Here is a 14,900-nt window from a genome sequence, read left to right as displayed (position 1 = left end):
AGAGAGAATAGCATGGATGCACCATAACTGTGAGAAGAGAGAAAGAAGGTCTTCATTAGGCAAGTGATTATACCCTCCCTCCTATCCCCAGGAACCTCTTCGACATCTGACTTCATAAATTTTATTTTATTTAATACTAAAGGGATTTACTCTTCCCAGAGGGAGAAAACAAAACAGGAGAAAACAAATCAAAACAGAACAAAACATCTTTAGTTGCATTGAAAGAGTCTGGGATATTTTAGGCTAATAAAAAAATTTCAAGGATCACTGCAGGACACAAAGTATACCATGCTGAGTATAGCATCATTACTTAAAACAGAGCATCATAATCTTGTGTCATGCCACGCAGATGATTAATCATCAAATAAATTCTTGGGCCACTAAGGACAAGATAACAAATAGTGATAAAGGTTAGGATTCTTAAGGTAACCTGATAGTTTTAGTCCTTCGATATATTTTTCATAGAGTCCAGATATTAAGATCATTCAACTCCCTGTGAGGGCATTTATAGTATTATAACATGTGAGATTCTAGCACGTGATGAAAATGGGAATTCAAACCCAATGACATATTATTGAAATGTACACTTGAAACCTATATAATTTTATTAACCAAAGTCACCCAATAAATTTAATTTTAAAAAATGAGTTCTGACTTTAAATCTGGTAATATTAAATAACCAAACAATTTATTGAATGCTCACTCCAGGCCAGGCAATATTTAAAGAACTTTATATGGACTAGCCAGTTCATCCTCAAAGCAATCCAGTGAGGAAAGTACTGGTATTGAAACTCATATTTCTCCTATGATTAAAAACCACCAATGAACTCTGACTTTAATCAGAGTGAAATCTCTGACAAGAAATTCATAAGTGCTGTATGTCACTTCCAAAAAAAGACTTTGTAAAATTATTCTGAGAAATTTCTAAGTCTAGAAATTATGCTATTGAGAGTATAGCTCAGTGGCAGAGCATTTGATGGCAGAAATTATGCCAATTTGCCAGGTAATTTTGTTATTAAAGAATAGAAATGCACTTGCCCATTAAAACTGCCTCAAATAAAATAACACATTTGGTACCACTAATAATTGCCCATTATTTATGCCTCAAGAATAATAATGAAAATAGTAAAATACATATTTCTGCTTGGAAAAAAATTCCCATTTACTCCCCAAAATTCAAGGATTCTGAAACCACCCTGGTTTTTAAGTAAATAAATAGATAAATTATCTTACCAACAGAGGTATGAAACAGATATGGAAAATATCTGTGTTTAGCAACTATTATTTTAGATAGGTAATAAAGATGCAGAAAATAAACGTCTTATATTGGTCTCTATCCTGAAATGTTAACTTTATGGACTTTAAATAGAATTTTAGAAAAATAGACCATAGCCTTAAATTGAGATATCACATCAAGTTGGCAAGGTATGAAAAATAAATTAATTTTCTCATAGAAACCATCTCAAGTACATTTATTTAATTCATGTTTGATATAAGCAGCAGTAGCAGGATGAAAGCACTTATAAATAGCTATCCACCACACATGAATTGCTCTGAGCTTTTATGATGTGTGAAATAAAGCATTTGATTTTAAGCAGAGAAGGGAAAAGAAAAAAGACAGTGATTTAACTGTGAGTTTGGGTACAGCTGACATAATTGAGAATAGATAAAATGGATTAGTAATCACTGTACGTACACTAGTCATGTTTGATACCTTCTTGAAATTATCTAAAACATGTTATTTGGACACATAAATAAACTCAAAGGTGAAATTAGCTCTGTGGTAAAACAATTTGACAAGTGTCCTCATCTCCTTTTATAGTGCATGTCAGTAAACACAATTGAGATGCTTTTTAATTTATAATAAAAGTTAAATTGCCAAATTTAATCTCCTTGAGATCTTTCTTTAATCTGCTTAATCCTCAAGAAGATTGTTCTGTATATTTATTTAATAGGCTCCTTGAAGCATAAATATTTATGTCTTTTACCTTTCTTACCAGCATGTAAAATTATAGGGCTGTTGGTGCAGAGATTAATAGGAAACCTAGACTGGAATATAGAGGGCTCAAATCATGACATAAGATTAGCAAGGACTTGCAGGCTCTGCTTAAGAGGGATGTTTTTTAAGCATTGTTGTAGGAATGGCTTGATTTGAGGTGGAGACAAAACATTCAAAGTTAATGGAAGCTGGTTGAGAGGCAAACATTAGATCTGAAATCGGATCAGGATCGTGGCTGTAAAAACATGTTAGAGACAAGTTGGATTCCCATTGTTAGAGGAATAAGATGCCAAGCGCTGATATTAGCAGTTTAGGTTCTCATAAACACTTGCTGATTCATGCCTTTTGATGTATTCTTTGATATTCCAAAATCACTCACATGGACGGGGTTTCAACCAAGAATGAGGGGATCTGCAAGTGACAGAGCTGAGGGGCAAAGTCAGTTCTAACACAGAGAGGCAGTAAATACAAGACAAAAAGGAAGAAGAAGGAGAAGGAGAAAGAGAAGAAGAAGAATTAAGGAAGAGGAAGAAACTGAGGAGAAGAAGAAAATAAAAAAGAAGAAAAGAAGGTGAAAAAAGAAGAGAAAGAGGAAATGAAGGAAAAAGAAAAGGAAGAGGAAGGAGAAAATCCTATATATGCACGAACTCATTTCACCTACGATGTAGGTACTGTTACCACTCATGTCCCTCCTCTGCTCAAAACCCTCCAATAGGCTCTTACTTTAGTCAAAGTAAAATCCCAAACCATTACTATAGCCACAAAATTCTACTTGCTCTGGCTTCTCGCTGCAACCCTTCCGTCCCGCCTCCTCCTGCTCTCTCTTCCACGCAGGCCCACTGCACTGGCTTTACGGAACACACCAAGCAACATCCTAGCTCAGAGGATCTGTGCTAGCTGTTCTCCTTCCCCATAAGGTCCTCTCCCTCCTCTGCCCCCATTGTCACATGGCTTGTTCATTCACTTCTTTCAGGGTTTTGCTCAAATGTCTCCTAATTATAAGGGCCTTCTGTAACCACTCTTAATAAAATAAAAATCTCCCTAAATTTTCTATTCTGCTTTATTTTTTCCATATATCATTTACTGCAGCAGGTCATATTATACATGTATTTGTGCATTTGTTTATTATTTGTGTCTCCTCTCTTGAGATTTAAATGTCACAAGAACGCAGAGTTAGGCTACTCTATTCACTGCTATTTCTTTAGCATCTAGAACTATGTTTGACATGTGGTAGTTGACCAAGTAATACTTGTCAGTGAATGAATGAATGAATGCATGACTCTACTTTAGACAATAAACTGAAGCACAGCGAGAATAAGTAGTTTATCCAGTTACCTGGCAAGTTAAATACATTGTCCATGCTGAGCCAACAATGTTTGCACCTATTTGAAACATAAATGGCATTCAAATCTGAAGCTTATGTTTTGTTTATGTATACATGTGTCTTTGGTTTTGTATTTTGGTCCTTTTCTTTGGATCATTGTTCCAAAGTTGTTTTATGCTCATCTATCAAGATGATCATCTTATTTTATCATTACACATTTGGTTTGCATGTTAGTGTGTAAATTGCAGATAGGAAATTAGTCCAATTGGTCACCAGAATAATTTGCTTAATTAGATTACCTAACAAATCTGTTCCAAAAAAAAAAAAATAAGCTAAAGGAGCTTATAATTTTTTCAAATATTACTAAATATAATAAGAAAAAAAGAAAAAAGGAGAGGGTGCAATCTGGTTCTAAAGATCTCAGAAAGAGAAACCCTTCACTCTGATCCCTAGTTGTGTAAAGTAGCATAAACTCTTTGAAACTCAGACATAATCCTGGATAAAAGAGTGAGAGAGAATGCTAATTTTCATCTAACTGGGAAAATTTACTTCATTTATTTCATTTTTTCATCTGATAAAATTTATTTCATTTTTGCTACCCTATTAAATAGGGGATGAGGAGAGTATCAATATAAAGACAAATTAAATTATGAAAATGTGTTGACATATTTTCTATATCTAAAATTGTGATTTTGGATGTTATTTGTGTGTTAGGGTAACACATATAAAACACAGAATTTCTTCTAAATGATATATGATCTTTCTGAATCAAGAGGGTAAAGTAAAGCTTCCTTTTGAAGAATACAATGTTTTAAAAATTGAACTGAGGAAAGTATTCATATTTAATTCTGAGACACCATTCTCATGGATCAGATATATCCAAGTTCACCAAGTTAGAATTACTGAACAAAAATGTGACAACAAATTTGATTCTGATAAAATTCTCAATAAAATCACTTTTTCTCTCTGTTTTTTTCTCCTTCTCTGCCTAATATACTTAAGCTATTTTCTTGCATTTCCCCAAAGAACCTCATATTATTGTATATCTGCTTTATCGTATATCATCTATGATGATTCATTTTAAGTATTGTATATCGTATTATTGTATATCATCTATGATGATTCATTTTAAGAATAAACCCATTAATTTCAATGTATTAAGAATCTCCGTGATATTGTGCTTCAGCTTGGAACCTGTCACATCATGTCAGAGAAACTCACATAGTCTATGAGTCGGAATACCAATTCTTAGCACAACTCTATAACTAGTAATTCAGTTTAACTCCACAGACTTAGATTTACTTCTACACAGGAAGTAAAACTAGGTTAAAGGTTAAAATGGAAATCTATCTTTTAATAAAATAAAGGTATATATACTTATATCACACTGCATATATTTACCTTAACATATTTTGAAAACAATGAAATCAATAAAAAGAATGTGGGAATTAAGTAACATATATTCAGGTTTTCTGGAACCATATTGCATCTCTTAGCTATCCCCAATGTAAAACACTTGCCAATCATATCCAAAGGGTATATTTTCCTCCTCCTACAGTTGCACTGTGACTGTGGAAGAGAGGTTGCAGGTATCTCAGCCAATGTTGAGCTCTTTTCAAATTGGTTTCTGAAGATCCTTCTGCTTTTGAAGTCATATGTAATAACAACGTGCTTCTCTGGCACTGCCCACGTGTTTGTGCAGGCCCAGGTGTCTTCTGGTTGCGCTTCAAGCACAGGAGAGGTCTGAGTGACTGAAAGGTGTGTCTCCCACTGTCTTGTAAATACCTGAAAAGGAGCCAGGGACAGAGGGAGCCTGAGGCAAAGGCAGAGCGCCACGCCTCTCCAAACTTGAAGACTCATGGAACTTACTTCACCCAAAGAACACCATAAACCAGTTTATCCTGAATGGAGTATGTTTCTTTTTTTTTTAAAAAAAAAAAAAAAAAAACGTGGTAAAAAACACATAACATGTCTACCCTCCACAAATGTTTACTTGCCCAATATTGTTAACTGTAAGCACAATGTTGTACAACAGACCTCTAGAACTTTTTCAGCTTGTGACTGAAACACCCACTGATTATCAATTCCCCATTTCCCCTTTCTTCCAGGCCCAGAATGCCACCCTTCTATTTTCTGTTTCTATGAGTTTGGCTACTTTTGATACCTCACATAAGTGAAATTATTTGTCCTTCTGTCACTGGCTTATTTCATTTAGCATAGTTTCCTCAAGTTGTCCATGAACCACATGACACGGTTTTCTTCTTTTTCATGGCTGAATGGTGCAGCTACTGTGGAAAATAGTATGGAGGGTCCTCAGAAAATTAAAAATAGAACTACCATATCTGGTTATTTATCCAAACAAACTGAAATCAGAATCTAGGAAGAGATATCTGTACTACATGGTCATTACAGCACTATTCACAATCGCCAGGAGATAGAAACGCCCAACGGTAGATGAATGAATTAAGAAAACGTGGTTTATACATACATGGGAAGCAGCTTTCTTGTCTGTCTTTCAGTAATCTCCAATTGTTTCTTTGTTTGGATAGTAGATAAGAATCTCAATTTACTTCTTTGTGTTCTAGAAATATAGCTCCTTTTGTTTTTCTTTTACTCAATATCTATTTCAAGTCTTTATTAAGCTAAAGTGTCAGAAAATAAATCTGTCATTTGGGATTTTATTTTCAACCACCCTTTTCTGGGGTTGTGTGTAAGATTCACTTACTCTTCTAGAGTACAAAGGAAAACTGGGCAGAGAGAGCATCTGATGCCTGGTCATTGAATCAGGTGGTCACTACAGCAGCTTCTACTCTGATCACTGTCATCTGGGTGCTTGAGTCCCAGCATCTCTATGTGTTAATTCTATGACACACTAATAAATGGGATGGGGGTTGGAGAACAAGCAAAAACTATCAGAAAGAAAAACATATTACAGAATTTTCTTGTGTTTTATAAGCCAATATTTTTTCAGAAAGAAATAAGTGGTTTCCCCATCACCATCCCTACTGACCAGAGCTGAATCATGTGGCTTCTCTGCTTTCCCACAGCATAAAGTTGGGCAGCTAGCAGATAGGGTCAGGGGCTCAGGAGTCTCTTGAAACTCAATAAGGCACAGACAGACTGGGGGAAAGTGCAGATTATGTACTGGCAAATATCATAGTTTCTCAGTAGATACGATTCTGCCCCTTTTTGTTCATTAATTTTCAAGCAGAGGGTAGTATTTTAGCATGGGCCTCTCTCGGTCATGAGTATTGAGAATCTGGACAGGGACATCCTGGAGATGTTCAGTGGTATTACAGGAGGTATTCCAGCACTGCAATGTGCTGTGTGTTTTCAGCAACCATTGCACTCCAAAATGGACTCTGTTTTAGAGAGCCTACTGGCTGGTGTATAGGGCAAGTGGACACAAAGATAGAAAGATAGATTCATTTGGGTAGTTCAGAACCTAACAGAGAGGCTAAAGCAAGTTTTCAACTTGAGTTTTAACTCTTTAGAACATTTTACTCTGTATTTTCTAATATGGATATTAGAATTATGCCAAGATGAGTTTTGTCCAGAAAATAATTTCCAGTTCATATAAAAGCCATTTTGATTTTTCAAATTCTTATACAGTAAAGATACATTTTTTCCAATTTTCTATTTTAATTAAAATTGTTTTTAAAAGACTATATTGTACTTATATTTTGCAATAGAAATTGATTCATTTGATCAATTAGCAATTTATATCAAATTTTACCAATTATAGCATCACATTGTCAGTTTTCTCTGTGACCATTTACACTGGCCAATTTTTACAGTTCTAAATTTTGCCAAAAAGATATATGCTTCTACAAATGACATATATCAACACATAAGATTTACTTATCATCAGATCTAGTTTTGCTTTATTACATTTGATTTATCAAAAATACTCATTTTGAGTTTGGTAAATGACTGATAGCCATATTTGTTTCTGAGAAACTCTGAACGCGACCTTTCAGGTACTGTAGGATTTCTTTCCAAAGTAAAGGGATGCACACAAGTTTTTAATTTCAACGAAAACCTCCAGACAGACACACAAGGACACATATTGCATGATTCCATTTATATAAAATGTCCAGAAGAGGCAAATCCATTAAGAGAAAACAGATGAGTCGTTACCTGGAGCTGAAGGAATGGAGACATGGGGAGTGACTGCTTAAAGGGTTTCCTTCTGAGGAGATGAAAATGTTCTGGCACTAGATAGTAATGATGGTTGCAAAACATTATGAATGTACTGAATGCTACTGAACTGAACACTTAAAATTATGCAAATTTTACCACAATTAAAAAAAAGTAAAGAGAAAATGAAAATCCTAAATCTCAAATAATATTCTGTCCATGCAGCCAATCCTAATTCTCACTAATAAAAGAGTCATAAAGGAGCTGTCTAGGGCTGGGATTAATCCTTCAAAAATAATAATAATTTTAAATGTTATCAAAGTTCATTGTAGAAAATGAACACAAAATGGGTTCAAAAATTAACCACAATTTCATTGACTGCAAACACTGTGTTCAGGTCTTTTCTCTCCCTCCTATATAAACTTTACCCTAAAAAGAGATTAGATAATGTTTTGTAGTATATTCAACCACATACTTTTACTGCCTATATACCTACAACTTATAAATCTTCTACTATGTACAAGCAATGTTCTACGTGCTTTAAGTATATTAACTCATTTAATCATCCGAACAAATCTATGAAGTCAATGTGATTATTTTGGTGTTAAAGATGAGAAAACTAAGAGAGGGGCTAAGTAAGCTTTCTAAAGTCACATGGAGAGTAGTGGCAGAGCCAGGATGCAAATTAAAATAGTCTGACTCTGGCGTCCTCATTTTTCAATCACTATGACTCAACACTTAATCAAATCAACTCTGCTGAACACTCGGAATTTATCCCTGTTTTGCTATCATAAGCAAAACTTGAAAGCCAAATATTTACACACAAAAATAATGATCACAATGAAAATTCCTGAAATTGAAATTGAGGTTCAAATTATATTAAAATGTAAAGATTTTGATATAACTCATAAATTTTTCAAATGGTCAGCCTTACATTTCTGGGAGAACACAGACACATGCGTGCACACACAACTGAAGAAAAATTCATTGTGGAGTGCATAACACCATAATTCAGTTACAATTAAAGCTCAGAGGTTATATATCTGATAAGTGGCAAAGTGGCAGAACCAAGACCGAAATATCACTTGCTTTTTTTATTTTTAAACTCATAATGTTTCCCTTTGACTGCACTGTACCTCCAAGTAAAAATGCATCATCAGCATTTTATTTCTGGAGCACTCTGTAATTACAACCACCTTCTAATACTTCTTTACCCAATCAAAATCAGATAGATAGAAGATGACAGATAGATGATAAATGATTGATAGATAGATGATAGGTAATTAGATAGATAGATAGATAGATAGATAGATAGATAGATAGATAGATAGATAAATAGACAGATAAAAATAGATAGACATACAGATGGATATCATTTGTAAAGTAGTGACCCAAAAGGTCATCTCCTCCTAAGTACTATAAAGTATATATTAATTATGTTGACAATTTGACAATTACCTGTTTTCTAAAATATTCTCTAGCAATACAATAAAACATTATTGACAATCTCTATTTCCATGCCAACCTTAAGCACAATTTTCTAATATGATCACTTTGGAATTAACCTCTAAATAGAGCAAAGACGACAAATCAAATTAACATTGTTTTATTATACCCCATACAAGTAAATAATACTTTACACATATAATTTGTACTATTTTAACCTGCCACATTTCTTTAAAAACAAAGTAACTTCTTTTAAAAGCAAAATTAAAGCTGTTAAAAATGTCATAAAACAAACTTCACTGCTTTTTAGACAGTTAACTGCTTCCTCATAAAAAATAAGAAAAAACAATCTATACATTTACATTAAAAATTCAAGAACTAAAAATATGAAAGCTTTGAAAGGACATTTTCTTTCACATTAAAGTAGCATAATTTTCACCTTGCACATGTAAGGAAAGAAAAATACTACATATTAAAGTTGTTTACATTAAAAATAAAACTTTATAAGGAAAATTACCCTTTCAAAAGTCTAAGTTTAAAAATCCAGATTTCAGGGGCAAATAAGAAAACTGAAAATGTAGCATTAAATAAAAAATTTTAGACACACATTTAACTGAAGATCTTCTATCTCAGTGCCCAGAGGATGACATAAGGAATGAAGGATTTGCCATAAATGCCTTCTTAATTCTACACAACAAGTTCAGGCCCATTCTGTAATTGCCTTCAGTCTCATCATGCAGTCAGCTTGTTTCTCCTTGAGTCTGCAGTCCAAATAAGGTGAGTCATAGAGAAAGGGTTGGTGATATTTCACCAAAATCAAATGTCAGCTGCCACAGGCCTGAGAAAAGAAAGAAAAGGAAGAGCCCGGCCTATGAAAAATTATGAAGCAAATGATTTTGTCTTTACTACCACACATGTCCCCTTCTTGGCCTCTCTCATGGCTTTGAATTGAAGGCTTGGGTTTTCATGGCTTTCTCTCACTGACTACTCAAATACCTCCCGTTGGGCTTGTCCTCTTCCAAAGTCCCCTGCGTCCCCAAATGACCATTCAGTCTCTTTCTTTTGTGTATTCAAAATCCCTATTTCCTCTATTATTTAAAAAAAAAAAAATCTTCATAAAAAAGCAAACTCGTAAAAATTAATTCATACTGTTCATACTGAAGGGTGATTGACAATCTGGAGTATTTGGCATCTAAGTGTTATCAGCAACAGTGGAAGAGAGATTAATGAAGGGGACCTGATGGGAGGGCTGGATTTCCTGGAATCACACCAGTGCCACTTTAAAACAGGGCAGTGAGTAGGCTCTGATTACATTTCCCAGGCTCTGATTACAACACAGTGCAAATGGTGACATATTTGTTGACTTTGGTCTTAGGACAGTCATTCAATCCTTTCAATAAGACTGTCCCCCAGCTCCCTTTATTTTCTAAAATCTGGCCAAGTGGATATAGTTATTTGGCTTTAAATTTTTAAAAAAGCAGTTGGTAGAAGAAAGAAAACGGTGATACAAGAATTATTTTCACCAGAATCAAGTTAAACAATGCTTATATTATTAGAGTCAAGAAAAACATTTCCTCTCTGGAACACTGCCACCATAAATCACGGAGTCTTGGCCATGACAGCCATTCACCAGTTTACTCCTAATTTATGAAAGCAGAAAGATACTGCAAAATAAATCTACTGTTCTGCCTGCTTCCCTTCCTTTTCCACTGAAAACAGAAAAGATTAATCAGTTGTATACAGTTTTAAACAAATTACACAAATGTACATGAACTATTTCCTAATATGCTTAACTATCATGCAGCACATAAGAACTAAGCATAGAGGCACTCTCTTTTTTAAACTCTGGATTTCTATGGTAGGACACAACACATCCCAGCTTCATTTTAAATTATCACCTTCCCCTTGGTTTTTCATTTCATTTTAAATATGTATACATGTATACACACACACATATATATAGTCAGTTCAAACTATATTCTCATAGAACACTGACAATTCATGGGCTAGCATGATAAATTCTGTCTCCAAAGTCAAATAAAGAATTTGGGAGTGGCAGGGAGAGGGAGCTGAATGAAACAGGTTTCCAGTTCATAGCTGCAAAATTTTTAAACTAATTTAGTCTTAATTGTTTTTCTTTTTCCAAAATTTTCTTCAGCTAGTGATAACTAATATTTCTTATCTATTTCTTAAACTATCACTTGAAGTGATTATACAATAATGTGATAACAGATTTACCATAAATTTAGGTATTCATTATTTTAAGTTTAAACATCCTTGCCTTGGGGTATTCTGCAAGCCTTCCTGGGCCTCTATCACATAAACAAATTTGAGAAGTAGTAAATTTAAGCAACATTTTGAGAGAGATTAAATTGCAACTAGGGGTTAAGTTTCCCTATATTATTTCAATTCTTTACAGCATTTTGTAATATTTATCTGCCTTAATAAGGAATAATATTTTTCTTTGAAAATGGCAGTTAACAAAAATGCATGTTAATTCGTTATTGTTACTTATAATTATGATGGAGTCTGTTTCTTCAGACTATAAGGCATAACCACAATCCATCTAAGGATAACATATTCTAATTGCAAGTGGCTGCCATTTAAAGAAAATAAGAGCCACAAATGCTAAACTTGCAACTAAAATATGAAAGTACAGTACTCAAGAAAAGAAAAGCAACTTTTTCTCAGCATAATTTTCATTACTGCCAAATTATCAATAGTAGTACTGAATCTCAGAAAAAAAAAGGTTAAAACTTAGAATTATAATCTTAATAAAAGATTGTTAGTGTTTTTCATTAAAATACAGATAATAACTCTATGGTAAATATAATTTTGTTTCTTGAGAATAAGGAAACATATTTCTCATAATAATCTTTTTTATAAACCACAGAACACAATGTCAAAAGTATAAAAGCAACACAATCTTTTAGTCTAAACTTTCCTGGTGTAGTTTAAAGTTGTGGCTATGTACTTTTGAGAATTTTATTAGGGCAATCGAGTAAGTAGATAATACTGCTCTCCAAGATCTTTTGCTAACCTGAAGGAAAACAAAATTCTAGAAATCTTAAGGGCTACTACTGATTGTTTAGAGCTAAAAAATCCAATATAATTTGTTATTGTATTTTATATAATCTTATTCCACTTAAATCTAAATCTGGAACAAAAACAGAATTTCTAGCCCAGATAATTGTTCTGCTATATTCAATTAAGTACAACTTAGCTATTGTTAGACTAATATTTACCTAACATATTTATATTGGGAAAATATCTGTAAAGAGGGCAGGTCCTTTATAAACTTTAATTGCAATGCTACAGCATGAGATTTGCTAGTTGTCTATTTACTCATCAGTAAAGAAGGCAAAATCTGTTTTAACATTTAAACTTCTTGGAAAAGATAAGCCATGAATTGTCTTGAAAATATAAATTGGTAATTAACATAATTTAAAATTTGGAAAAATTCACAAACATTCATATTCATATTTAGAAACTGAAATTGATGTTTACAGTATCACTTTTGGAAAACTGCAGAATGTCTGACAAAAGCACGTCTAATTGTAGCACTGTACCATCATCCCTTTGTGCATGTTTCTGCTAATGAAGTAAATTTAGCTTCCAAATTATTTAAAAAGTCAAGACCATCTTCTTCCTGTTTTTCACTGCAGCAACCTACAGAACCAGCTGGAGATCCTCTTCCTTCATAGTTATATGTAAGGATATAGTCTTGAGATGGGATGTGGTCTTCATTCTGATTACATAGATGCAATTTCTGTAAAATAAAAAAAGGATTATATTATTGTTTTAAACACACTTAAATGTATGAATATAAAATTAATTTTTTTATTTACCTTTTATGTTTAATTTTTAACCAGTGTGTCCTCTAATGGAGTCCTACATACAAAAAATGCACATAATTGGTCTATATCACAACCATACCAAAAAGTCATACCAAAAAAAAAAAAAAAATTACATTTCTAGTCATTCATACAAATATACAAATAAAAACTTTGTATACAAATGTTATATTTAAGTACATTTAAATTACCATTAAATGATTATCCCTAAATTTTATATCTAGAGCCCAGGCTAGTTGACAGATGGTGACATTATGCATAGTGGTGAAGAATTTGAGCTTGAATGGTCAAACGGTCCTAATTTTGAGTCGTCACTCTGGCTTTACCAGCTAGCTGTATTACTTTGAGCAAGTTACTAAACATCTCTAAATTTCCCTCTCCTCACATCTAAACTAGGAATGCAGACAGTGACTACCTCACAGGATCATTATTAAATGATGAAATAATAGCACATAAAAAATACCTGCGTGATGCTCAGCACATAGTAAATGTACAATAGATGTTAACTAAAATTGCTATTCCATGCCATTATAAAGTAGGTAAGAATTACCACATTGGCTTCAGAATCAAGTTTCCAAGATAACTAAAACGTGACAAAGTAGAGATGAACAAAAAAATTCAGTGATATTAAAAGTAACATAACTCATATTGCAAAAACCTGGTCTTTGGAATGCAGAGGCCAAGCATTCGGCCACATCTACCCTTGTTGTCTGTCACATACTCATTGGCTGACTTATCAGACTCCTGTATCTCCTCCCTTCCTCACTTGTTTGCCCATTCCCTCTATAACCTGAGCTTATTTCCTTGTCTTACATCATCAAGTGCCTTCCTTCACGACCATTTTAGCCTCACATCCCATTACCTGGTGTGTACATTGAAGAACACTCCTCTAAGAGTGCTTCTTAAGCTTCTCTCCTTCTCAACCTGGTATTACATGAAACTGACTGTCTAGAAACAGAAAAAAGATTAATACTTGTATTTCAAGAGAAAAAAAATCCCATGGACGTACGATAAACTAGAGCCATGTCACAGAATACTGCCCATTTGCAGTCTGTCAAAGCATCAAGCGCTTCTTCTGGTCCAGTGTTTGTTACAATAGTAATGGTACCCTCTGATCAAAGAAGTGAAAACTCAGTACCAGAAGGAATATTTAATCCAGTGGTTCTCTACCTGGGCTGCACATGAATCAACTGAGGAGTTTTACATTAAAAAAAAAAAAAAATTAAAGCCAAATCAATTCAATCAACATCTTTCAAGGTGGAGCACAGGCAATAGTATTTTTTAAAAGTTTCCCATGGGATTTTGATGTGCTGTTGGGATTGAAAATCCCTTATTTAATCTCTCCTTTCTTTCACATCCTTGCTTTCTTCTGAATAAAACATTTTATATTTGCATGGTGCTTTTTAGATTAAAAATAGTTCAGATAGATCATATTATTTAATGTTCATCCTAGAACTGTGTATAGATGCTTTGTTTATATAAAGAAATTAAGGTTTGATTTGGGGAGTTTTGTGATTCTGAGGAATGAGATTTTTTTTCATATTCTCCTATATTAAAAAAGCTTGTGAGGTAAACACACATCTAAAAATGAAATGTAACCTCCAATTTTCATGAACTTTTAGAAATTAAGAGAATATGACACATGAAATAAAATCTTTTTTCTATTAAATAATGTAACATGATCAATGAACAGAGGGAGAAATAATGAGAGTAAGATAGAGGATGCAATGTAGAATATGGAAAAGCAGTTTCTTAAAAAATATAGGCTAATTTCAATTTCTCATTGTTCTCCACTTAGACATTTAAATCGTACAGCCAAATAACTTAGGGAAACTCACTTCATGAAGACGGGGCTGAGTGAAATTATGCCACTCTGAGTAAGTGTATCTGGAGTTGTCCATCTCCACATGTCCTCCCCTGCAGGAATCCAGGGTGTGATGGTGCCCGCGACATGATTCCAAGGTCTGGTGTCCTCCTTTGACCATTTCAATGATTTCCTGTCCTCCATTTTTGACTCCTGATCCCATAGTACCACAAAGTCCTTGGCTAGAGTTGTTGACTGTCTGGGTCATAAACCCATTACCAGAACACTGAAATAAAATAAATAAAATAAATAAAATAAAATAAAATAAAATAA

The 14,900-nt window shown here is 33.6% G+C and overlaps 1 protein-coding gene across 2 annotated transcripts in view; it reads right to left on the bottom strand.

The window, feature by feature from the left end:
• Nucleotides 1–9,053: 9,053 nt before the first annotated feature.
• The window catches only part of DSC3 (desmocollin 3), a 51,558-nt gene continuing 45,711 nt past the window's right edge, over nucleotides 9,054–14,900 (bottom strand). Inside the window, exons 15-17 of one of the 2 annotated variants that reach the window (XM_023531835.1) lie at nucleotides 14,602–14,853; nucleotides 12,758–12,800; nucleotides 12,558–12,678 (exon numbers count right to left, since the gene is read on the bottom strand). In XM_023531835.1, the coding sequence (XP_023387603.1) occupies nucleotides 12,774–12,800; nucleotides 14,602–14,853 (279 nt within the window). In that variant the 3' untranslated portion in view covers nucleotides 12,558–12,678; nucleotides 12,758–12,773. Of the gene's footprint in view, nucleotides 12,679–12,757; nucleotides 12,801–14,601; nucleotides 14,854–14,900 lie in introns of both variants that reach the window. The other variant, XM_011362029.2, reaches the window with a different exon arrangement.

Source organism: Pteropus vampyrus, unplaced genomic scaffold, assembly GCF_000151845.1.
Source record: "Pteropus vampyrus isolate Shadow unplaced genomic scaffold, Pvam_2.0 Scaffold3, whole genome shotgun sequence".
Classification (NCBI taxonomy): Eukaryota; Metazoa; Chordata; class Mammalia; order Chiroptera; family Pteropodidae; genus Pteropus; species Pteropus vampyrus.
Note: the sequence above shows the minus strand (reverse complement) of the source record. Positions and strands in the feature narration are given on the sequence as shown.